This window comes from Pelodiscus sinensis, chromosome 5, assembly GCF_052426305.1.
Source record: "Pelodiscus sinensis isolate ZL-2025 chromosome 5, ASM5242630v1, whole genome shotgun sequence".
In the NCBI taxonomy this organism is placed as follows: Eukaryota; Metazoa; Chordata; order Testudines; family Trionychidae; genus Pelodiscus; species Pelodiscus sinensis.
This window is the reverse complement of record NC_143056.1, coordinates 92,791,406-92,818,658: the sequence shown is the minus strand read 5'-3', so window position 1 is coordinate 92,818,658 and position 27,253 is coordinate 92,791,406. Positions and strand designations below refer to the sequence as shown.

Sequence of the window (27,253 nt, the reverse complement as noted above, 5' to 3'; positions counted from 1 at the left end):
AATAAACATGCATCTTGACAAAGAAAGCATCATGAGCAACGAAGTAACACTCAGGCTATGTCTATACTAAGACTTTTATCAGAAGAGGCAATGCAAATGAAGCATGGATTAGCATTTTCTCGTGCTTCTTTTGCATCCTCTCTTCCAATCTGTTTTTGCGCAAAAACAAGCAGTGCAGATGTTAAAAAAACCCCTTTTTGTGCAAGATCCTTATGTCTCAAAAAAGGGGGTTTTGAGCAAAAAAGAAACGTCCACACTACTTGCTTTTGTGCAAAAACCACTAGGGCAAAACAGATCGGAAAACAGTATGCAAATGAAGCATGAGAAAATGCTAATCTGTGCTTCATTTGCATTGCCTCTTCTGGCAAAAGTGTAGATGTAGCCTCAGTGGGCCACATTAACTCCCATTACAACTCCACCAATTTTTATAGAGTTACACTATAAATGACAGTTGTCCATTATGTATTCATTTAGGGTAAACTTCTCTTCTTATTTATAATACATGTCAATGTGGTTGCATGGATGTAAAAAAGGAGACGGTGCTGCCGATAATTTCCGGCTGACAATTGATTCTGTCATATCACACCATTTAGCATCTGTAGATTCTTAAATACTTAAAATGTTACTTAGCTTAGATAGCCACTTAATCTCTCTCAAACAGTTTGTATGAATCACAAATGTGCATTTTTATCTGTTCTGCTACCTAAGTTTCCTCTTTTGCTTTTGATGTTCATTTACTTATCACATACATTCTATGTATTTCTAATAATAATTTGAAGGCAATGTTATTAAACAAGCACCAACACACTTATTATTATCACATAAATGTAACATTTATGATATCCAAAAAGTCTACATTAAAAACTGTTAAAGTTGCAAAATCAAGCACTCCTGTCTACCTATGCAAAGTTTATTTGACTCCTCTGTGCATTGGTATATGCCAAAGGCTTTAATTACATAATCAAATACTACTTTTTTCCACAGGATCTCTGACTCGTTGAGTGCCCAGGAGGAAAAAAAAATCTGCCTCATTCAGTGTGTGGCTGGGTTCATTTATTAACTGAATACCACCCAAAGCCTGCACTGAGTACAGAATTATTAGTTTCCTCCTGCTTTCTTTTGTGGTGCTGACATCTTAGCATATTACAAACATTAATGAATTGATCTTCACAACACCCATGTAAGGGAAGTTGGTATTATTATCATTTCCATTTTACACATGGAAATGGAGGCATAGAAATTAAAGCCAAAATTTACAACTAATTAGGGTAAGTTTCAAAGCAGGTAACATTTCATAGTTCCCACTGCTCTCAGATACAGTTGCGAGTGCTCTACATTACCACAGATCAGACCCCAGTGTCTCAAGTCAGACATCCAAAAAAATGAATATAGAGTGACTGCCTGTGAAAATTTTGGTTTCAGTGATTTTCTGAACATTTTGACAAAGCAAAAATAAAAGAGTTCTCCATGATGCCATTCAACTGCTTTAGACATTAGATTGTCCGTTCTCTTCCTTACTCATGCAGAACTTGTCTTTCAACTTCTGCAGCCAATGAGGGTCTTATAGATATAGGGTCGTATAGCCTCCATCACTACATAGACCTGATTTATTACCAAAGTACAAACCATCTTGGGCTCTGGGTGAGGGAGTAGTATCTGATCATGTACTCAAACTATATAGCATAAAGCATATGTTCAAGAAGGATGAATTAAGGTTCATCCTTCTATGAACAGCCTTAATTTAATCATGATCTTCATTCTGATAGCTTGACATTCAACCTCAACATTCAATTAATGTGGGGGGGTTTTTTGCGGGGGGGGGGGGATGTAATTTCCTAAGATTTTTAAAAATGTAAATATAGAAAAAAATAAGAATTTCATCTTGTGAAACCATATTGACCCCCACAAGGATCATCAGCAGAATGAGGCTATTTAGATCCACTGGAGACCACTTGGGCAAAAGGATAACTGGTAATAATAGAAGGCTGTTCTATCTATCTATGAATGCATCTATCTGCCTGTCCATTTGTTCAAGAACTCCTCCTAAACGGTAAGAGCTAGGGCCACCAAACTTGGTATGTAGCTTCCTCTTCTCCTAACTTAAAGCAAGGTCAAGGTTTGGTTGCACCAGGACAACCAGAAGCCCTGGGGAAAGGACAGTTTTCCATAAAATGCAAAGGGAGGGCTTCTTTCAGAAGGACATGATAGGAGAGTAGCCACTGAGGGCAGCGAGCCAGCAGAGGAAAGTCATATTGCAGAGTGTCCACTGGGGGTAGCTGCATGGGTGGTTGGTGCAACAGGGGCTGGGGGAGGCAAAACCCCAACCCCACCCCCTCTGTTGAGGCCCCATCCCCTCGGGGAGGGGAGGAGGTAAGGCAGTGCACCAAGCGAGCCCCAATCTCCCCGGTGCATCTGGGAAGGGAAAGGAGGCAAAGGAGTAAGCATTCTGGGGGTCAAGTGTGAGCAAGGCCAGCCTGGCAGTTTGGGAAGACAGAACCTTCCCCCATTTAAGCCACCGGATGCCAATGGGTAGCTGTATCACTGAGAGAGGCCAGTAGAGCTGGGATTCTGCCATCTTGCCTGCTAGCACACCTCAGCGCTGGGAGGGGAGGAAGAATAGGCATGCGGCGCATATGCAGGCCTGCCCCCAGGGTACGTGGGCCCGCCCCCGGGAGCACGGCGCATGCACGAGCCTGTCCCTCCGGGGCATGCGGGCCTGCCTCCGGGCACACAGCGCATGTGTGAGCCTGCCCCCGAGGTGCATGGACCCGCCTCCGGGTGCACAGTGCATGTAGGCCTGCCTTCAGGCACATGGCGCATGCGCGAGCCTGCTCCCGGGGCATGCGGGCGGGCGCACAGTGCATGCACTGCCTGGCCACCGCCGCTGGCGCGCAGCCCAGGGCCGCCCGGGCGGGCTGCGCAGGGCCCCTTGGGGAAGGGCACTGCGGGGATTAACGCGGCCCCCACCCCAGGCGGCCACTGCAACCCACCGGGAGTCGGGCGCGCGGTGCCTGATGGCAGCTGTAAGGGAGGCCATGCGCCCCTTACAGCTACCATCAGGCACCCCCGTCAGTTGGCGCCCCGGGCAGCTGCCCAGCTTGCCCACCCCTTAGTCCGGCCCTGGATGGAGCACACTCAGTTGTCACCGAATCTTCAGAAAACATGGCTGCTAAATTCTAAGTATCTGAAGTATCTGAAGAACTCCCTATAGAGCAAGGTTTATAATTTAGTCAAATCTGGGGAATTTTTCATAGAGATGGCAAAAGCCACATTCTGGATACCATGGTAACTTGCCCCACAAAATGTTCAAGTCCCTGCTCCAAAGCATAGAAATGTTGCTTCCTCTCAATTAAGCAATTTTAAGAATATTTTTAACGTGGGCAAATCATATTTTCTCTGAACTCTTAGGAATGGATGAAGCACTTCAAATAAAACTTAAAAAAAAATCAGCCTGAGGTAGAAATGCATCATGGAAGGTTTCAGCCCAAACACTTTAAGTCTGGCATGTTACAAGCAGATGAAAATAAGCTTTTATGGAAATTATCTAGCAACCTTAATCACAGGTGTCACTACATGCACTGCCTATTACCACAGCTCAATTGAATTTCCACTGTTTATGATTACGGTATTGCATGTCACTAATGTAGATTTTGCTTCTAAAACATTCCCTGATTTTTATAGGGGAAATTTTCAAAAGCATGAATGAAATGTATTAACCTAGGAATCACTGACTTTTTATGAGATTTAGACCCATAATCCCCATTTGTGCTTTGAAACTCTCATCCTAAATACTTTGTCCCCGTCTCATAATCACCAAAGAGATAGAACCTTCCTAATGCCTGAGGTAAACAATCCCACATATTGTGATAATTAATTGACAAAATAATAGTTCTTGTCTATCGTCCCCCCAAACTCACTTTCATTGTTCTACATCTTGTTCAAGTTTCTCAAAGTTCCAGAAAGAGTGACACCATCACACTCTTATCTTAGTGAATTTCTTCAATACTCCTCCCCCCACCCTGTATTTAATTATATTAGTGATATAACTCTCAATCTGTAAAAGTTTTTCAACTGGGATGCATAATGACTTCTAAAACTCAATTGTGTACAGTATAAGTGTGGAATTTGAGATTTACTGGTATTATTATAGCAATATGAAAAGTAGTCATTTCAAAAAGAGTGGCATAGTCATAGATTTTAATTTAACTTTCTTCTAAATGAGAAATTTGAGCAAATACTAAGAGTACTACATAGAAAAAACTGCTCCAAGTTTCGCATATAAAATATAAGCAATAAATATTTGCTTGCTAATTTTGACAACAGTGAAAAGGCAACACTAGAGTGGAGGACATAGAGGTCTGTGTTTTACCTCTACCATTAACATTTAAACAATACAGACCACTGTTAAGAGAATCTACTCTACCAAAGAGCAGTTGCTGTACTGCATCAAAAGAAGTTGAATGTCACAACACACACACACACACACACACAACATACAAGCACAAAGAATTAATAGAACAATACTAGCAAACATGCCTAAGAAAAATCAGACTCATTAGCATGCGGGGATAGTTGATGGCAAACCCTTTTCTTGCTTGTGTAGATTATTTTCGAAGAAATAGATGAATATTCTTTGGCTTCAGATCCTATAACCATCCAATAATATTAAAGTATAGACACAGTCATTAACAACAAACAGTTCTTAACTTTCACAACTATGTGCATCAGGCCGAATTTTATAATTCTTATCCTGTCAAAATTCCTATTGAGGACAATGAGAGTTTTGCAGAGTACAGCATTCTTCAGGTCTAAGCCCCATACCAAGATAATGTCAGTATTAAATTCATACTTCTTCTAGAAAATTGCATTATCATAGCCTCATGGATCCACTGGCCTAAATCCCTGCACAGGGGATCTTCTGCAGGATGTTGCAGGTTCAAATGCTACTACAGCCCATGGACTACACACCTTTGTGCAGCTGCACTGGGGACGGTCAGAGTGGCAGTTATAGTACTCAGGACTGTTCCGAGCTGCTGATTTGGTCGAAGTTTGGTAGAAGGGAGAGGAGAAATGTGGTGTGAGAAAGATGCTGTTGGTAGTTCTTGAGACAGGTTCATAAGTCCCTTCTACTGCTAGAGACATTACCCTTGATTCTTTCCTGCCTTCCTCCTTATGCATTCATTCCTGTGCAAAGTGAATATGACATGGTATCACTGAGCAATAACAGCATTTTATACCCACTTTGCATAGGTATAACTAACCACATAAGAAGAAAGACAGTGGGCCATCTGATCTACTAAACCAGCCTGAGATGGAAGGGCCGCAGAACTCCCCGTGAAGTGAGGCAACTTCTCAGACTCCTTTGTGGTGAAACAGTGTAAGCTCAAAATGTTCTATACATATCTCTTTTGACAATAAGTTACTTACTAAAGAGCAAACTATAAAGCATAATGAGCTAGATTCTGTTCTCCATCACACTGGAGTAAATCAGAACTCACTTCTCTGACTCATACTGGTGTGAATGAGTGTGCTCAGGATCAAATCCAGCGTGTACACACACTATTTACATACTTCAGGGTTTATACCCTTTAAGAACCTTTGTAAGATCAAGTTACTTGATGACATGATAATTGTAACTGGAAAAATATTATTTCTTCCTTATCTAGGATACTGCATTCGCACCTTGGTCCCACAGCTGCTGAGCACTCTGGGCTTGCGCCAACAAAGCTTTTAAGTTTGTGCTTATCCTTAAGCACAGGAGCAGTTCTGCTGCCTTTAAAATGTACAAGAAGTCTGATGGGAGAAAGGTAGTAAGTCCATTTGGATGTATATCTTCAGAGAAAAAAACCCCTAAAAGTCAACTGTTTTCTTTTTACAGATACATTCCTCAGTAGATTTCTACTCAATGGACAAATGCAGAGTCTGGTAGGGAAAAATTCAGACCCTCACATGAACCTAAAGACAATGGATGACATCGGGGCAGACTATTCATTTGCTTAAATATCTTGTTGGGTCAGGCCCAGAGTGCTCAGAACCTTGAGGAACTGAAACCTCCATAACACACAAAACACCCATTAACATCAAGGCTGTGTCTACAATGGCATCCCTTTCCGGAAAAGTAGGAATAAGAAATCCTCCGGAAAAGGGTTTATTTTCCGGAGAATCACGTCTAGACTGGTGCTTTTCTCTGGCTTATCCCCAAGCCGGAAAAAAGCGGCAGCCATGTAAATGCAAATGCCGCAGGGGATATTTAAATCCCCTGCGGATTTGCAATTGCGATGTGTCTCATTAGCATCCCTTTTCCGGAAAGGGATGCCAATGTAGACACAGCCAAAGAGTATGTAGCTCTTGGATTATATCTGCTTCTGTGTTTATACAGTGCCCAGTTCTGAGGGGGATATCTATGAGCAATTGTGATCTAAGTAACAAATCAGAATAGGAGTTTTTGATGCACAGGGATATTTGGGCCCCTTATTATTTCTCTGATTTATTACATGATGTTGCCTCCCTCAAGAAATAGGATACAAATTTAATAAAATTAATAGTAAAACAATGTATATTAAATATTATTACTTCCATTATTTATCAAATATGTTCCCAGTTTAACACCCTCCTACAAAGAACTCAGGCATTATGCCATTATTTCATCATAAATTACTCTAACATTTTCACCAATTTAAAAAAGCATTATCAAAAATTATCCTCATAAAATCAGACTCAGTAAAAACAGAAAATTAGAGCAAGAACTTGGATTTCAAACAGAATAATGAGGACAGGGAAATATTCTAAATATAGGTTCTAAATTCATTAAAGCCATTTTTATTTACCATAGGCTGACAAGAAAGACATCAAAGAAGAGAGAAGGGCACAAAATCAGGTAGACTAAAGACCATGGAACCTAGATAAGCAACCATTTTCTGTACCGCTGACAATTTATACAAGTTTTACACACGTTTGGTGTATTACAAAAAACAGCAGTTACCTTAGTAACTACCTCATCACCAGAGCCGTATAGTCTCAAAGATACAAAGGTCTTTCATGAAGCAATGCAAACACCAGTATGTCATGTGCAGATTTATCTCATCACCTTTGAATGGAACTTTTATATTTCTTAGCTTCACTGAATTTTTATTTGCTGTCCAGAGGGAAAATAGGTTTTTTTGGGGGGAGGGAGAGGGTAGATGAATGTAAAGGTCTATAACCGCATTTGTTATTTCCATTGCATTGGCACTCAAAGGCCCTCTTCAGGATAAAGATCCTATTGTGCTAAGAATTCAAGCAAAAAAAAAAGCAGGTAAAATGAAAGACTTGCTGATTCTCATTGCTTGAAGCTCTATAATTAAATGGACACCATCAATCTGTGATGTAGTCAGTTTCAGAAAAAAGAATTCAAATTAGTTTCAGAGTCTACATCTGTCACTAAGGGTGCGACTACACAGAAGGACTTAGCTCAATTTACCTAGCTTATTTTGAGTTATGTCAATTGCGTAGCTTATTTTGAAATAGGGAGTGTGGACACAGCACTTATTTCGAAATAGAGAACTCTTCCTCTGACTTCCCTTACTTCTTGTACAATGAGGGTTACAGGTGTTGGAGTAAGAAGTCCTCCAGCTTGACAGTATTTTAACATTATTTGAAAATAACTTCCTGCTGTGTAGGCGCGGACTAAATTATTTTGAAATACCGCTAGTTATTTCAAAATAATGTTACTGTGTAGACTAACTCTCAGTCACTAATCAGTTTTTCCACGAGTTCTATCTTGTACACATTAATACTCAGAAAAAGAAAAAAATCCACCAAAACAGGAAACCCCATTTTAACTGATCACTTAACCAGTGAACAAAAATCAGCGGCTTCACCAACTTCTCATAAAGCATGAGCTGAATTGTGCTTGCCAAACTGTGCCTTGCTAGCTTAATTTTCAGTAGAGGAAGTTGTCCAATAGTCTGTCGTACAAAGTTTTATTGAAATGTCTTATTCCAATTGTTTTCAGCAACTTATATTTCAGTAGAATTGGAAGGGGTACAGCAGCCAGCCAGTGGCAGTACTGAGTCTGGAGCTATAGGGGAAGCACCATCTTTTCACACAGATACCAGATTAGCCACAGATCCAGCTGCTGATCTCACAATATCCATATATTTAGAGGTCCATTCCTCTTATATTTGCTTCCCCCTTATATTTGCAAAACCCTTTTGCCTCACATTTCCCACAGCTTCAGAGCATTGGGAGTGTGATCATTTTGTTTGCCTTCCATGTGATTTTTTCATAGAAGAGGGATGAAAAATACAATTAACCTACATAAAATGAACAATCCACATATGTTCAAAGCAATATTCTCAAAACTGGTCTTTATCAACACATGCTAAATTCCTCTCTGCCAAACATTTTCTCCTCGGGGATACATACCAGTTTTGTTTATTAAACAAAACAGGGATGAGAATAGAACAGATCAAGTGACAAGTGAAGCAAGATCCTTTCACAAATAATAGTGTTCAAAAAGCACAACAGTAGAACAGAAGGGGAACAGATCAGTTGCAACAGAGATAAGGACTTTACTTATACAGTAAAAGACCTTTTGAGCAACTGAATACAGAAGCCTCTTGATGCAGTACAGTGTGTTCATTTATCCTCAGTACAAACAGATTAGTCTCACCAAAACAGCTTTGGGCTTTTATCCCAGTTCAGATCACAAGCAAACAATTGATTCTCCTCATTCTGTGTTTTCTCCTGAAATGCAATCTTGAGGCAACAAGTTGTCCTACATTTTCTTTTAAAAGAGAAGAGTAATAGGTATGAAGCATTATTAGGATGATGATTTAGCTGAAATAATCCGTTCTTGTAGTGGAACAGCTGCAGGCATGAGTGTTGGATATCACTCTCCTCATCAACTGTGCAGAGGAATCAGCTGAAAACAAGTTAGTGTGGGACAAGGATAAGAATTTCATATTCTCTCCCTTTCTGAGATGCCCACTAAATCTGTGTTATAATGGTGAATTTCTGTAGCCAAAACTGTGAGCACAGTTGGATCCTATCCTCCAGAGACAAAAAAAATCGTCTTTATTTGATGAATTAAGGAACAAGAATTCTAGTCCATCTTAATAGAAGGGATTTGTACAATTTAAAAAAATGTACAAGGATGTAAGGAGCCAATACAAAGTCTGGGATTTAAGTGGTGCTCAGGTCTTGTACCCATTCCCTAAAGGGGGCATTGAATGCAGACTCAGGGGCTATCTTTTTGCTCCTAATTTCTGTCCCAGCTGCTCTTTTTAGTTTTATCGTAACACTATTATTAGGACTACTAATACTTCTATAAGATGAAATTCAGGTTTTCTTTACTGCAGGTTGCAAACAGTGTAAAAGCTGAGATGGATGTTGCCCATGCTTATTTAATTAATGGTTCATTAAATTTTCAGACCAATGATAAACTTTTAATCCAAAAACAGATTTTTAAAAAATTTATGTTAACAACAAGGGAGGAATTTCAATGGCTATTCGCCAGAATGTGCAGGGATGCTGTCCCTAGCTTGTTTTCCAGGATCACTTGATTACCCTGTTCTGTTCATTCCCTTTGGGGCACCTAGCATTGGCCACTGTCAGAAGACAGGACACTGGGCTAGATAGACTTTTGGTTTGACCCAGTATGGCTGTTCTTAGTTGTTTATGTAATTTGGCCTTATGACTTATGTATCTAAAAATGGCATGGTCTTACCTATGTAGATATTAACATATGACTAATTTTGAACATCTCCACTGCGTGCTCCTATAAATATAAGTGTGTCCAGATGCCTCTCCTCACTGCCTGCAAGCACACCATCAGGTTAGCAGTAAGTGGTGAGATAAAAAGCTCTGGGCAGCGGTGACCCAGCCAGGATATCACCGACGGAGGCTGCCATTTTAAAAGTTCTCTCTTCACCATTGGATAGTAGCTGTAAAGGGCACTAGAATGTCTCGTGCGGCTCCTGGCTGCACAGTTCTAATCCAAACTGAACTGCAGTGAAATAAACAGGAATTTTGATTGATTAAAGGGCCACTGGTTGTAAATGCAATATATTAAACAACTTAATTTCCAAGTTTTAAAACCATCATGCTGGTATTTTAGTTCCTAGTCATCTGCTTGTTTAAAATGATTATAGTAATTTGAAATGCCATTTAGCTTGCTTTAGTAGATCACATTCTACTTCTAACATAAGTGACAAGGCACGTATGAAAGTAAGCCATTTGCAAAATGTCCACCTGAACTGAAAAGATATTCAGTAGCCAATTCCACTTTTTAACCCACAGTGCTTTTGCCTTATCGGTGTAATCCAACTCCCATTAAAATCAGTGGGAGCACAGCTAACCTTCCAGCAGGCAATATAAAAGCAAAACTTCTTTTAAAATTCTTGATTACCATATAAGCAAGTACGTACCCAAGCCTTCTGATTCAAATAGGCATGTGTCATCCACGCCCACATCTCTGCACCAGGATAAGAAATTTGCTGTGTTGTCTCGTGCAAAAAAAGACCCTGACGGAGCATTGGCTTTACATGGAATCTTCCGCACTGGCAGGGTCTAAAAAATGAAAACAAAAAATCCTCATGCTAGGTATACAATATTTGGAAGGGCAGTATTTGTATCTAGGGAACATGAAATTACATCATGCAGGTGCAGCATAGATATAGAATATTGGGCCCCTCTTGCTTGCTTCCTAAAGAATTACAGCCAAAGATAAATAAATAGTGCAATCTATGTGTCACAAAAGTGTTAGCCTGAAGTGTTAGTGTTAGGCAGAACTTTAAAAGTACCAAGTTTGGATCTGGATCAGTCCTAGAACTTTCCCCAAGTTTGGAAGGTTAGAATCCAGTGTTTTGGTTCAGTTAATAGAGTAAGAAATTGGCTGTTGAAAAGGAATCCAGATTTGGATCTGAACTTCATCAGACTTTGGGATGGCTTGCTAGGGATCCAGTTTCTGCCCATTTAAAAAGGCAACAAAACAGTTTTTGAAAATACTGTGTTCACATCGTTCATTAATAAGTAAAGGTGCGTCTATACAGCACCCAGAACTCGAAATAAGATACTCAATGTGCACTATGCAAATTGAGTATCTTATTTCGAATCTATTTCAAAATAGCTTATTTTGAAATTTGGTGCGTCTACATAGCACCAAATTTTGAAATAACATGTTATTTCAAGGCATCCCTTAACCCTTGTGGAACGAGGGTTACCGGGATGCTTAAACAGCGTGCCTGTTATTTTGAAAAACATTTCAAAATTGTGTAGACACCTGGTAGCTATTTCGGGATACCTCTGGTATCCCAAAATAGCCATGCAGTGTACATGTACATTAAGAAACTCCTTAGGAACAGTGGTAATGATGCATGTGAGTTTTCAGGATCATAACATTCTTAATACTGGCAGTTATGCTCAGTCTACACTCTGATCAGCTGACTCACAAGCCCATTCATTGCAGCATACACTATCATCCAGTTCTTATAAAATCAAGGACTAGGATAGAGCCAGATTCTCATATCAGTTATACCACAGTAATTCTGACCAAATATAATTGATTCCAAGGGATTTACTACTGATTTAGCTAGGTATAACTGAGATCAGAATCTGATCCAAAAAGAATGCTCAGAACAGAAAAGCTGAGGAAGTGTTATATCTAGTTGCATTTGAAAGAGATACATACAAAACCTGTAACAATAATGTTAGTTTTTATGTACATCTCATTTTTATGGTATCAAAAACTGTAACTGCCACAGAAGAGAAGTGACCGTCATTACTCCATAACTTTTCAAAGTTGCCCCATCACTGAGAAATTCAGACCCCAACTTTATTTGTATTGTGCAGCTTTTCTATTAAGGTGATTTATGGATTATGCTTCTGCTCTGGAGCTGGTTGTTAGATCCAATAGCCATTAACTAAAAGAACTGAGAAAATGCAAAAGTTATATGCAGAAGTTTCCAATTCTAGGTCCAACAGTTACTATCAATGATCCAACTAATTCTTGGAAGTGTCACATTATAAAACACTGCAGAAAAAAAAATCAAATCCCTTAGAAGACTTTCACTTGACGTCAGCTGCTTAGCAGCACTCTAATTACAGGATTTAGGAACAGCTGGCTTATGTGGGGCAGTCAGGGGAGGGGTATCAAATACTTATCTTATTGAAGTCAATTGCAAGGTTTCCATCCCCTCACCAAAACCAGGATTTGGCCCACTTTTTAGGATATAATTCTATGAAGAACTCTGAGATATAGTTTGTATAAAATGTTACACGGCAGTAATGTGTAACAAAGAGAACACACCCCACTGTTTTGTCTAATATGACTTCTTGTGCTGCCCAGTAGTACTAAGGTGCAATAAAGCTGAATGAAAACTGCTTTCTGGACTCCATCCTACAGTGTGTAGCCAGAGTGCTAAAAGTAGCTCAGTAGCCATGGCACTGAACCAGCCCCCAGTTGGACCAGAATAGGGAGAGACAGAGCCGTCTCAAAGGGGGAGCAGGGCCTGGGTAGAAGTGATAAACTACAGCAGCCTGAAGGGCCCCTCAAAAGTGTGGGGGCCAGAGTGGTCGCCCTGATTCCCTGTCTCTTAGGGAAGGCTGTTGGGAGAGGAAGGGTATAAAAGCCACATACATCCATGTTCCCACAAGTCACCTCCTGGGGGCCTGTGGCAAGCATACCTTATCTTGGTTCAAGAATTAGACACAATAATGTTGAGTTATACGGTTTTGAAAAAATAAATTATTCCTTTTATTAATGACCAAAAGACAGTGTAGAACCATGCAACTGTCCAAACACCATTTGTTTCACTATTTTATTTTAACTAAGAAAGGCACTGGAATGAAGTATTAAGAAAAAAAATTCAGTGATGCTGATGACACTCAACTCTACATCTGATTCCGAACTTGATGGGGCCACTGCTACTAGTAAAATGGCAAAATGCCGACAGGAAATTTGCTCTTGGATGGAAAGCAGCTGGCTCAAACTAAACCCAGGCAAGGCTAAGTGATACAGGTCAGAAAGGGAAAACACTTTGAAGATCTGGCCAAAACTCTGTCTCCACCTTCCATCTAAGCCACATAGCCGTATTCATCAAAGTGGTGTGAAGCCTTAGGGTCTTGTTTGGCTCCTCACGAAACTTGGATGATCAGGTAGCATCAGTTTTCTAAAATACTTCCTTTCACCTCCAGCTTGCCAGGAAATTTCATCCCTTCCTCCCAGATGAGGACCTGGCTACGATGAACCATGCATTTGTCAACTCAGGGCTAGATTACTGCAATTTGCTTTTTCTGAAGCTGAACATTAGGAGGATGCACAGTCTGCAGCTGGTACAGAATGAGGTTACCCACCTACTCTATGGCTCAGACCCCTATGAACAAATAAGGCCCATAGTGAAGTCCCTCTTCTCATTCCCAGTCAGCGTCCAATCCCAGTTTAAGATCATGATCCTATTTCCCAAAACAATTACCGTATCAAAGCCAAAGCACATCACAGCTTGAATATTGATCTGTGAACCCTCAAACAGCTGTGCTCCTGTGGAATACTGTAGATCTCCAAGTCCAGGATGGGGCATGTGAAAGCTGAAGACAAATTATTCTTGATCAAGGAAGTTTAGCTCTTGAACAGTTTTCCACAGAAGATCGGGTAAATCTAGAATTTATCTTTACAAAATGTTGCAAAACCTTCCTGTTTGAGAAAGCATTTACTACCATAAAAATGCTCACAGCCTAAATAATGTTTTTATTCCCAAACTCCTCTAAGCCTTCTCAAAAAAAAAAAAACTACCTCAAGCAAAAGTCTGACCCCATAAAAAGAAAATTTGCAGAGAATCTATGAAGTCTGCTAGAGACTTTGCTAATGCTATTGATTTTACATGCAAGGATCTCAGATAATATGATGTATGGTAGTATAAAACTCTGAGATCAATAGACTTTTGCCAACTCCTAATTCTATTGCAAGTCTGTTGATATTTGTTTTTTTAAAGCTCCATCCTCAATAGCAAGATGATTATGTGAGAATCTCAACTTTATTTTTAACTAGGTTTCCAGTCCTTTTAAAGAAAATTTTTTAAAAAGTGAATCTCAGAGATTAACACCAGGAGGCAAATAAAAAGAACTCAAAAAAATTGTTTTTAAATCTTTTCATTATTAAGCAAATTTCATTATTTGGGGAACCTGTCTCATGATTTTTGTAGACATGGGGTTGGCAGTACCAAGGATGTGACATTTTAGGTCTTATGTTACAGGGTGAGAGTCAGAGAAAATATGGAGGGTGGAAAAATACTCCAGAATATAAGTAGGAGTTTGCTGACCACTATTTGAAATACCATCCCGTCCCTCTGTCCCTCTTCCCCTCACCACCGATGTTTTTTCCTTCCATTCTGTTTTAGGTTCTCTGAGAAGTGCTGAGCTGAAGTCAAAAGAAGTTCCTCTTAATAGGATTGGGCTTTAACAATTAGCATGGATCAGATTACTATAGTAATACCTTCTTCATATCAGAACACTCTCGAAGAGGGACTGACTGCTTCACATGTTCATTTGAGTTCTTTATCACGACTATCACCCTTCTTGGTGATGTAATGAAGCATTCATCCATTTTAACTCATTCCTTTCACAGGTGAACTTCCGGTGATTGAGAATTTCATTGGAATAAAAATCAAAGTATGGAGCTTTCAGAGGAAGAGCAACAATCAAAAAGAAAGCTAATGAAAAAAACCAATGGCAGTTTTGTCAGAATAAGGATTCAGGGCCAGGTTCTGTTCTGCTGAAAGCTATCAAAATAGAGAGAAATCTTGATTTTTATGGAACTGAGACCATGATGCTGAGGGTTCTCATAATGAGTACAAATTATACCACTATTTCATCAATATGATTTCCTTCAGACACACACTGGCCCCAAATCTGACCTCATACTTCCACAAATCAGGAGTAACTAATGGAATCAGCAAAGCTAAAATAGTGCAAGACCAATGTAATGAGTTCAGAAATTGGCCCAATGGCTTATAATATTTTTTTACAATAAGGAAACATTTGACTTACACATTGTTAGTTGTAGGTTTCTAGCCCTTTTAAAGAAACGATTTAAAAAGTGATAAAAAATAAATACCAAGAAGCAAATAAAAAAAGAACTCAACATCATTAAAAATATAATTTCATTATTAAGCCAATATATGGATGAACTCAAAGGTGTGCTGTTTTGCACTATTATTTGTTAATTTGACTCACTAGAATATATATATGCCAAAAAACCCACTCAGATGCTATTTACACATAGTTAGTTGATGTAATTGAAGCCAATGAAGAAGTCATTTACATCACTTGAGCATTTGTACCACACTGTCTTTAGAGATATGTGGACAATCATTTTACTCAGTTAGCTGTGACATTAAGAAGATCAAATGAATTCACCTCCCAAAATCTGGGTACCTTGCCCTTTTTAATTGTTAGGTTTGTAATAATTTCATGCAAGGCTAATTTAAAAGAGCCAAACCTTGACTGACTCCCACAACCCTTGATAGGTAATTCTGAGAGTCTCAGGCACAAAACATCCCCCTTTTGCACACCTGGGATAGCAGCCCATCAGCACTGAAATACCTGTGCTAACAGCCCCCTCACGGCATGTCCACCCTATGAGGTAAGGTTGAATTTAACATGGTTGATTTCTTACTACCAGATTTTACAAAGTCAAAGCTCCGTGTCCTCACTGCAGGCAAGAATCGAATGTAGTCGGAAGTAGAGCATCCCCATTAGGGAGCCTACCATCAACTCAGAGCGAGGCACCATGGCAGCTTTGCATTCTGGTCTATGCTCATGGTGCCCACTGTAACCAAAACTCTGCAGCGGATGGTTGGAAGGGCTCATATCACCAGGGTTCCATACAGCACTTGTTTAGTCCCTCCATCCTTGTGTGAGATAAAGGGGAGGCAGTGTGCTTGCACCTTGTGGAGCCCTGGTCGCCCACTCAGATGCCATAGCAGTGTGAGCACAGAGCCTGCTTTGCAGCAATCCATTGTAATGGTGATGTGCCCTGGTTTGTCTAATGGCGCACTACTTGGAGAGCATACTCATGTCTCTCCTCCAGGAAGAGGACGAGGACAAAGCTTGGTGGAGCCTGGAAGCCCTGCTCATGCAAGGCCTGATGCTGATACTAGCGCAGCTGCCAGTTAATCCTCTGGACACAGTGGAATGTAAATTCTGGTGCTAAGACAAACTCAGACTGGTAGGACCACAGTGTGATGCAGACATGCGATGATCAGCAGTGGCTGCAGAACTTCCAAATGCAGATGGCCACATTCCTGGAACTTTGCGAATGGCTTTCCCCTACCCCAAGGCACCAGAATACCCGAATGAGACCTGCTCTGACCGTGGAGAAGCGTGTGGCAATTGCCCCACAAAAGCATGCAATGCCAGACACCTACAGTTGTCTGGCAAATCAGTTTGGAGTGGGGAAATATACAGCACACGGGGAAGAGTGTCCAGCTATACAAGTAACCAAGGAGATTCGTAACATCCTGCTATGAAGAGTTGTAACTCTGGGAAATGTGGACACGATAGTGGAGGGCTTTGCTGCCATGGGTTTCTGGAACAGAGGTGAGCCCATAGATGGAATACACATCTCCAGCTTGGCTTCTGACCACCTTGCCACTGAGTATATCAACTATGAGGGGTACTTCTCCAAGGTGCTGCAGGCACTGGTGGACCACAAGGACCATTTCACTGTGGGATGATCGGTAAAGGTGCATGAGGACTGCATCTTTTGGAACTCCTGCCTCTTCCAAAAGATGCGCAGTGACACCTTTTTTCCAATACAGAAAAATTAGAGTTGCAGAGGTGGAAATGCCCATGGTGGGGGGTAAGGGGAGGGGAGAGAACGTGTGTCTGGCATACATGGCTTCCCAGGGAGAGTGCTAATAGATTCCCCTCCTCCTTCCCCCAGGTTATCATGCGAGATATCAATCTTCTCCGAATTACAGAGTGATCGGGAGCAGATGTTGACTGAATATGGCCAGTCACCTGGGTCTAATGCTGCATTGCTTTGTGGTTCAATGATGCCAGACCACTTACTGATGTCCTGGCGAGGGAAGGTGCCCTACTGGGGAGGAAAGATTAAGGCTGGCCTCCCCAAAAACCTTGTGAGAAGGATTAAAGAGCTCCTATCCGAGGGTATGTCTACACTACCACCCTAGTTCGAACTAGGGTGGTAATGTAGTCAACCGGAGTTGCAAATGAAGCCCAGGATTTGAATTTCCCGGGTTTCATTTGCATGTTGCCGGGCACCGCCATTTTTAAATGTCTGCTAGTTTGGACTCCGTGCCCGCGTCTACACGCGGCACGAACTAGGTAGTTTGGACTAGGCTTCCTATTCCGAACTACCTGTACTCCACGACAAAATGTCTTTCACAGCTTTCACATGGAGTAGTGTGGCTCTGCATTGACACCAATAGAATCTGACTCTTAATGTTCTATGTTTCCTAGTTTAAGTAGATGGCAAAGCCTAGATAAAAATATGCAATTGAGTAAGGCAATTCAGAATAGACTGTTAATGTGTCAAACCCATATTGGGTTAGTATCAGTACATAATAGTTATGTAACGTGCTACCCATACATTAAATATATTCACCGTCACAGTTGAGGTCACCCCCTTAACTATATCAGTCAAACTAGATTCACTATGAAACAGATATTTTCATGAAGCTAGCAAATTCTCTTTTATAATGATTAAGACTTCTAGATTACACAATTTATATGAAGATCTACTGAAGGCAAATCACAAGTCTAGGTTCCTGAACCATTAAGTTTGACTGACTGCTGTATCCAGTCTAACCAACAGACATCTTGCCAATGTCACTGACAAGTGACCCGAACAAGTATGAAACAAGTATGAAATCAGAAGTGACAAGCAATGGCATGTAAATATTGAGTGTGTGTGTGTGTTGTTTTGTGTTATAAATAATTCATGGCCACACTTCTATTTACTCAGATGACAGAATTTATCAGTACCAATGATATCACCGTAAAAAATGCTTATAATAAGAATACAGAATAGCAAAGTACCATAGCCTAAGTTACCTTATGTGCCAAAGAACTGTATCACACATTGCATATATATCACACTATATTCTACGCCATTGCCCACAGATTTAAAGCCAATCCTACTCCCAACCCAACAGCAAAATGCCCTTTCATTTCAATTACTGGAGGACTGGGCCAATTCTGAAGAATCATAAGGGAATACCAATATTTTCTAAACACCTGATACAATTCCCTACCTCCTTTTAAAATATGCTTTTTTCCACTGTTTCCAAATCTATTACTGTAAGTCCCAACTCTAAAACACATGAAAGTTCTTATTAAAGACAGGTTTTATGCTCAAATATTCTTTACTGATTTGTTTAAATGGCTTGAATGTCTCAAAAGCGTTTTGTAACAGATCATTCAGAAATAATTAGGTTTCCATATGGCAAGAGTGACTTTTGTTGACATAGTATAGTATATCTACTGTTACTTTGAAATAGCAATGCCCACAATTATGCCTATCAAATATCATGCAAACAGTTCCCCAGTTACACTCTTTTTACAATCTTGTCTTGTTGATGTGCATACATGTGGTTTAATGCAGGATGTGAAAGTGTGAGTGAAACAGATGATGTAATCCTGGAAAAATGCTGTTAGGTTCACTTCTGTACCCAGGAGGGACTCTGTTTCACTGTGCTGTGAAATCACATGGAAAAAGAAATGTATTTGTATACTTTTTTCCAAAAATGAGGGTCCATAAATAAATATTTTTTTTTATAAAAAAGCCTATTTTCTTTAAACAGACCCAAAGCAGGTTTGAAGGTTTCTGAGAATGGGTACATTCCTTTTATTCTCTCCCCCATTTTTGTCACAAAGTTCAGGGAATAAATTAGCCATTTTTAATGCTGAAGAAGGGGGTTATGGCTGGCTCTGACAGGAAATGTTCTGTTATGTTCCAAATTGCCTAAAATATATAAAAAGTGGAGAGAGAGATATTGTTGAATACTGCAATATCTAACCATAGATGTGTACATCTATGAGATTTATTTAGATAATAAGGGATACAAATTGGCACTCCAAGAAAATAACTAAGAAAAAAAACTCATTCCAAACCATTTTAGTGTCTGTGCTTCCTATCCTCTTTCATTCTACCACTATATTTGGAACAGGCTCTCATTTCGTATCCTGAAATTACCATCTTGATCCTTGTCAAACCCTTCTTAAAATAGAGTTTATATCCTAAGCCTATGTCTACACTTCTACAGAAAATTGACTTAAAGAATGCAACTCCAGCTATGTAAATAATGTAGCTGGAGTCAATGTGCTTTAGGTCGAATTACTAAGGTGTCTACACTGTGGGGGGGTCAATGGGAGAAACTCTCTCATCATCTTACCTACCTCTTCCCATTGGGGGTAGAGTACTAAAGTTGACTGCAGAGCGACCTGCATTTGGTTTGGTGGGTCTTCACTAGACCCACTAAATTGACTGCTGGTGGATCAATCTCAGAGAGTCATTCCCTGCTGAAGTGTAGATGTAGCCTAATATTTAGTTTGAATTAGCTTATTAGGGCAGGAAGCTCAAAAAAGGAGTCCTGCCATTGACTCAGTGTGGCCAGGAATTCTTCTCTTATCTTTCACGAAGTCGTGAAGTGTGAAATACACTTAGGGCTCAATTTTGCAAACACTTACTACAGTAAAACTCCAATTGTCTGGCATCCAGTGGTCTGGCACTCCTGATAGTCCGGCACTAACTGGAACCCGGAAGTGCTCTGGCCAGCCGGACAATTGGAGCTGCTCTGCCCCTGGCTTCCCCAAGTCCACCTCTGGTCAGTTTCAGCAGTGGTGGACTTGGGGAAGCCCTGGGGCAGAGCACCCCAGCTGCTCTGCCCCTGGCTTCCCCAAGTCCGCTGCTGCTGAAACTGACCAGCAGCTGAGTTGGGGAAGCCGGGGGCAGAGCAGCTGGGGTGCTGCTGGGTTGGTCTCGCAGCGCCGCCCTCTCCCAAACTGCACAGTTCCCCACCAACAACGACTCCCACCCCCACCCCAGATCCCTCATAGCCCCCCTTCTGGTACTCCGTCATATCTGATAATCCAGAACCCCCTGGGTCCTAAAGGTGCTGGATTATCGGAAGTTTACTGTACTGTCATACTATAATGAATCTTGTCTCATAAGCAGTATGCCTAGCAATGTGTGCAGGATAGGCCCCATATCATGTTCCATATACAGGAAGGAATAATAAACACTAGTTAATACCAGGCGACATTTATGCAGTTGCTACACTCCCATTTCCAGTGATCCTCCTAAAACAACTTAGTCCCCATCCACAGCTCAAAATTTTTTGCCCCCGCGTGTATTCCACTTGAGGGCTGGAAAAAATGGTTCCAGCTACTGTATAGTGCCTGAGGTACTGACCCTGAATTTGGCAAGCATAGGTGAGTATGAATTAAGCACTGTCTAAATGATCAGAAAACATTCAGAGGGGTAAACAATAGGGATGTAAAATACTGTTTAATTGGTTAACCAATTAAAGGAGAGAGCAGGTGGAGAGTGCCACTCCAGCCCTGCTGGAGCAACCCTCAGCCCACCACTGGGTTGGAGTAGTCCCCTCCCCGCGCCGCAGGCAGGGGCTGCTCCAGCCCAGACAGAGCAGCCCCTGCCTGCGGAGCATTCGGGCCTGCCACAGACAGAGGCTTTTCTGGCCATGATGCCAGAGCAGCCCCTGCCTGCAGTAGGTCAGGGGCTGCTATGGTGTCCTGACCAGAGAGAACACCCCTTGTCTGTGGCAGGCCCCCTGTGGGGCTGGAGCAGCCTGCACCAGTTAACCAGTTAAATGTTCACTTCCCCCTAGGAAACAATCACCTGTATCAAGCTATATTCAGGTTCTTTTTTATTCAAGAGACACTCAACAGCGCCACCCCACAAGAAACTATTAACTTTGATCAAAAAAATAAATAGTTAAATCTTCCCATTATGACATCTCACTTCACAAAAAGTGAAAGCCTAAATAAAACAGAAAGGCAAAAGATGGGGCAGCTGCAGATGAAGACCAAGGGCCACTAAGGAAATCTTAAAAATGTAAGGCTGAAAAGGACTATAACAAGTCACTTAGGGTATGTCTACTCTACCCCGCTAATTCAAATCCCGGGCTTCATTTGCAAGTGCGGTATGCCTACATTACCCTCCTAGTTCGAACTAGGAGGGTAGTGTAGACATACCCTTAGGCTATGTCTAGACTATTTTTGAAAGAGGATATGTAAATTCCACGGGAATCTTTCGAAAGTAGTCTGGAGGTGGGGGGTTTTTTCCGGAAAAAACCCTCTTTTTTGAAAAAAAACCACCTCTTTCTTCCTTAAAAAAGAGGTTTATATGAATTTTTCGAAAAAGGGGTTTTCTCCTTGAAAAAAAACCACATCCAGACTACTTTCACTTTCGAAAGATCCTCTTTTAAAAGTGATATCGGAAGATCTTTTGAACAAAAAAACATAGTTTAGATTTACCCTTAGTCTAGACCCACCATGTTGAGGCAGGAACAAGTTAATCTACCTAGACTACCTGTGACGGGGCGAACAGGCCCTGCACTGAAGGGCTGGGAGTAGCCCAGGCCCCACTGGCGGAAAGAGCCCCGCCCCTCCAGCCCTGTGGGCATGCTCCCAGCAGAGCCAGCATATAAAGGCAGAGGGAGCCCGGCAGGAGCGGAGGCAGCTGGAGGGTAGAAGGGCCCAGGCTGCAACCCCGGTGTTCCTGCAGCAGCTGAGGCCAGAGCGAGGGCCAGCATCGGACTCCAGGAGTGAAGCCGGCAGCCAACCCCACCTGAGGGACCGGACCACCTACGCCGCCAGCCCCAGCCCTGGCAAGGGCCGCCGCCGAGGCAGACAGACTATAGGGTGGCAGGAAGCAGCCCAGGGCAAGGGATTGCCGTCCCAGCTTGCTGTGTATTGGCTGGATTCCCCACCGAGCAGGCAGGAGCAAGAGTCCCTGCCTAAGGGGCCCTGGGCTGGGACCCGGTGGAAAGGGAGGGCCCGGGTCCCCCTAGCACCCTTTTCTGCACCCTGGCCAATCACCCCGGCCGGGAGAGGTTTCTCCCAGAGCTAGGCCTCAAGTACCGTATATGCCCTGGTAGAGGGACCTAGGCTTTGTATTGGGACCGCTAGTGCCGTATATGCCCTGATAAAGGGGCCTGCACTTGGGTCATGGGACCTTAGAAGGGGGACACACGCCACACCAGGGGTGGACCCTCCAACACTACCCCTGACAGGTGTTTATCTGATCTGTTCTTAAAAAGCTTCCAGTTATGGAGATTCCACAATCTCCAATAGCAATCTATTCCAGTAGTTAAGTGCCTTTACGATTTAAAAAGTTTTTTCTTAATATCTAACCTACATTTTCCTTGTTAAATATATAAGAAGCCTTCTTCTTGTCCTATCTATAATGGGTTTAGAGAATAAATTACACCATCTTCTTTGTAAAAATCATTCTCTTTTTTTCCCTCATATGCCCAGTTTTTAAAAACCTTTTATCACTTTTGTGGCTCTCTTGTGAACTCTCTCCATTTGTCTACATATTTCTTAAAGTGTAGTACCCAAAACTGCACACAGCTCTTCACCTGAAGCCTCACCATTCCGAGTAGAGCAGAACATATGGCACTCCTGCTAATACACCAAAGAATAATATTAGCCTTTTTTCACAGCTGCTGCTTCACATTGCTGGCTCCTGTTCAATTTGTGATCCACTGTGACCTCCAGATCCTTTTCTGCGGTACAGCCACCTAGCCATTTATTCCCTGTTGTGTAGCTGTGAGTTTGGGTTTTTTTCCATCCTAAATGTAGCACCCTGCTTTTCTCTTGATTGAATTCCATTGTGTTGACTTCAGGCCATTACTCCAATTTGTCAACGTCTTTATGGATTTTAATCTTGTTCTCCAAAGTGCTAGAAATCCCTCTTTTATTGGTGAGCCACTGGGGAGGAACTGGCTAATAGGAAGTAGCATAGGCGAATGTCTGTGGAGCCCAGGAGTACGGGATAAGAAACAGAGAATCACAGTGCCGCATAAGAAATCAGAATTATCACATAGATATCTGTGTGGACTTTCAGTTGGACCAGAAGGGGGGCAGAGTCCTCTGGCCAGGTCACGGAAAATATAGATCAACATAGAGCTAAAGAAATGGTCAAAAGAAGATGCAAAAGACAAAGCTCCCTGCGACATAATGCCCTTACTCCACAGAACACTACAGTTGGTATGTATACTTTACAACTAACAACTCCCAATGAAATCATCATGTTGGAAGGCAAAGTAGTACAAGAGGTGAGTCAGTTTACATACCTTGGCAGTAATGTACAAATCAGCAGGGATATCCAGGAGGAAATAATGTAATGAACTGGCAAAGTGGCAGCTACATTCACCAGTTGAGACAAAATTTGATCATTGAAAATCTACAATGTAAAGACTTAACCTGTGAATCTTCACCTTTAATGTTATTTTTGCCTTAATATATGCATGTGAAAACTGGAAAACCATCAAAAGTACAGACCAGTGTCTAAATGCCTTTGAAAGCAACTGACTCAGGAAAATACTAGGTGTTAGACTGAATGAATTTATAAAGACTATCGAGAGTCATTCAATAGTTCAAAAACCCTGTTTTATAAAGTTATGTGGAAAGGAAGGAGGAAATATTTGGGCCATATATGATGAATGAAGTCAGAGTGTCTGTCAAAGTAGGTGTGCTACTGGGCAGTTGGAGAAATGGCCAATCAAAAGAATCCTTCTGTCTAACAGGACTTAGAGAAGGGAAACTTTCGGGACTAATGTTGTAATATATGGACCAGGAAAAAAGATTTCCAATGCTTGGTTCATGCTCTTTGCAATGCTGTACAGTGCAAGAAGCTAACTGCAGAATCAGGAGGACAACAATTGTGTATCCCTGATTCATACTTTCAAGGATTTATTTCTTCCACAGTCACAAAGTTAGATAACAATTGTGTCATTCTCCACCCTGCCCCCCTTCTCCTCATAGTTTGAATTCCAGACCAAAACCACTACCATTTGCCACTGCACATTCATTCTGTCAGTGCCTCATTCTGAGAGAGAAATGCACACTCTCTTCTAGCTACATCCACAAGAGTTTAATGAAAATTGTGCAATACTGTAGTTTTCTTAACCCACTGTATTGCAAACAGAAAATATATCTGGCACATGGACACTTGATGCAGTAATGTAAGAAACCTGATTCTTATTCCCAGCATTTTCACAGATAACTTTATGTTCTTTTCCTGTAACTTTCTTCCCAATCCTTGGTATAGATTTGAGGTCTTGTTAAAAATGATATTCATGAAACGCACAGAATTATTAATATCAATTAGTGAGACTTGAACTTATGACTCCCACTTGAGCTTATTATCCCTTCATGATAATTTGGTGAGGGAAAGCTGGAGGATCAATTTTGTCCATATTCCACTGAGAGGCTAAGCTTTGCGTTATCAGCTTCAGAATGATGCATGGTGCTGGGCAGGGCCTGTGAGCATATGCAGGGAACTTGGAACATTCAGCAAACAAAGGAACAATTGTTGAATGAGTTTTATTGGTATGCACAAGTGCTGATTCATAATCTGTGGAAAATCATCTAAATCTAAGCAGATTTTCACAGGGATGGTAAAAGACACTTCCATGCTTGCATGGTCAACCCTGGCAAATCTAAAGGTCCTTCTCCAAAGGATGGAAGCGCTAGGTTTTCTTAAAACTGAAAATTAGAAAAAATTTTAACAAAACTTCCTGTTTTTCATTAGCCTCATTCTCAAAAAATGGTAGAGCCATTCCTTCCCTGCCCCCATCATTCCAAACCGCCCCCCCCCCCAAATCAAGCCTCCAAGCATGGAAAATTTCTGTAAAAGACAGGAATAGCTTCAATGATGCAGTCTTCCCTAGCAATCACAACTTGGCAGAGGTCTGCCCCCATGATAAGAATCACTAGGTTGGAGTTGGTAGAATCACAAGGCCAGATCCCATTAACAAGAGTCAGGTTAGTGTCCGGCTATGGTTCCGAGTTCGAATCAAGAGGCAGGAATTAGGATGAGCATCAGGCTGGACTCGTAGATGAGAGCAAAGGCAACTCTGGGTTAGAATCAAGAGGCAAGAATTGGAGTTGAAATCAGGCTGGAATCAGATACAGGAGACCAAGCAAAGTCTGGCACTGCAGTAGACCAAAGTCTGTATGATTTCCCAAACAACTTTCTGGGCCAACCAGAGGGTGGCAGGGCACTGTCGCTCTGGGTCACAGTCCTATAGCAACTACCATCCACTGTCCTATACTTCCTATAGCAACTACCATCCTCAATCAAAGCACTGGCACCTTATAGATTATGTCTTCATCCGCTCTCAGGATTAGTGTGATGTCCTTCTCACATGTGCAATGACTAGCACTGATTACTGCTGGACCAATCACCAACTCATCCAATCCATGATGGCGATTAGGATTGTCACCAAATGGAGAACTCAGAAGAAACTGTCCAAAGAAAGATCAATGTACAAGGCTTGAAGGATCCCACCAGACGAAGTCACTTCCAGATAGCTCTCCAAAGGAAGCGTCTGACAGCACACCCTGAAGATATGGAAGAACCTGGTGTCAATTGAAAAATCCCATCATTGGAGCTTGTGGAAAAAACATTGGCTACCAGTCCAGGAAGTATCAGGACTGATTTGATTAGAATGATGTGGAAATTGAACGTCTGATTGAGGTAAAAAGAAAAGCCTTCAGGGCCTGGTAAAGCAACATCAACTGCACAATGATGAGAGAAGCTCATGCCAAGGCCAAGGCAGAAGTCCAACACAAAACAAGGACTCTGAAAAATCAATGGTGGACCAAGAAAGCACGAGAGCTCCAGCAGCTCACAGATATCAAGGATACGAGTGGTTTCTTCAATGCCATTGTTTATGGACCGAGAAACAATGGAATTAATCCCCTGAGATCAAAGGATGGTACCCAACTCTTGAAAGACAATAAAGCTATTGCTTCTCGCTGGAGGGAGCACTTTTATGAGCTCCTGAACCACCCTTCCACCATGGTCCCAGAATCCGTTGGCCAAATCCCTCAGCAACTGCCTACAGAAGATCTTGCAGTACTTCATACCCTGAATGAGGTCCAACTTGCCATCAAAGCGATGAAGAGCAACAAGGAAACTGAGCTGGATGGAATCCCCACCGTAGTCTTCAAAGAAGGCGGGCAATAGCTCCACAAACACCTCCATTTCCTGATTCTCAAGATCTGGAATAGGGAGCAGATACTGCAAGAGTTCAGAGACACACTGATCGTCAGTCTCTTCATGAAGGGCAACAAATTGGACTGTGGAAACTATCATGGCATCTTTCCTCCTGAAAATGGCAGGGAAAATCTTAGCTTGAATCCTTGCCAATCAACTCTTGTCACACACAGAAGAAATTCTTCCAGAGTCCGTGTGGCTTCCGACCATTCCAAGGAACAGTGAACATGATCTTTACCACTTGGCAATTGCAAGTAAAATGTTGTGAACAAAATCAAGCTTTATGCATGAGTTTCATCAACCTGACCAAGGAGTTCGATTCAATCAATCAATCGTAGTGCCCAGTGGACCATCCTCTCAGAGATTGGTTGCCCCCAAAAATCTGTCAGCAACCTGAGGCTGCTTCATGACAACATGACTGCCACAGTGCTGAGTAACAACAGATCCTGAAGCAACCTCTTTGAGGTCAAAACAGGAGTCAAACAAGGCTATGTTATTGCCCAAGTGCTGTTCTGTATTTTCATCGCCATGATCCCACATCTCATTGATGGCAAGCTTCCAGATGGTGTGAAGACAGAAAAGCTTTCCATTCATTCTGTAGACAAACTCAGGAGACTGAAGGCCAAAAGCAAGACCTTCACAACTTCAATTGTGGAGCTCCAGTCCATGGATAACAATATGGTCACTGCTCTTTCCCCCATAGTTCTTCAGACCACATAAGCACCTTCAGTGAGGTGTATGAGAATCTCGGCCTTACACTGAACATCAAAAAGACCAAGGTGCTCCATCAACCCTTGCATACAAGACAATCTTATGTACCATATATTAAAGTAAATGGAGAACTGCTGAAAAACGTAGAGCATTTCCCATAGCTTGGAAGTCATCTCTCCACCAAAGACAACATTGACATGGAAATCCAGCATCGCCTGAGCTGCACAAGTCTGCTTTTATCCACCTGAGATGAAGGGTCTTTGAGAACTGGGACATCAATGCCAAGACAAA

At 41.7% G+C, this 27,253-nt stretch overlaps 1 protein-coding gene across 5 annotated transcripts in view; it reads right to left on the bottom strand.

Annotated features, from left to right (window-relative positions):
- The window catches only part of GAS2 (growth arrest specific 2), a 164,455-nt gene that overhangs the window by 69,269 nt on the left and 67,933 nt on the right, over positions 1-27,253 (bottom strand). For all 5 annotated transcript variants that reach the window (XM_006111497.4, XM_006111496.5, XM_075927752.2 and 2 more), the window contains one exon: positions 10,410-10,551. In XM_006111497.4, coding sequence (XP_006111559.1) covers positions 10,410-10,551 — 142 coding nt within the window. The remainder of the gene's footprint in view (positions 1-10,409; positions 10,552-27,253) is intronic.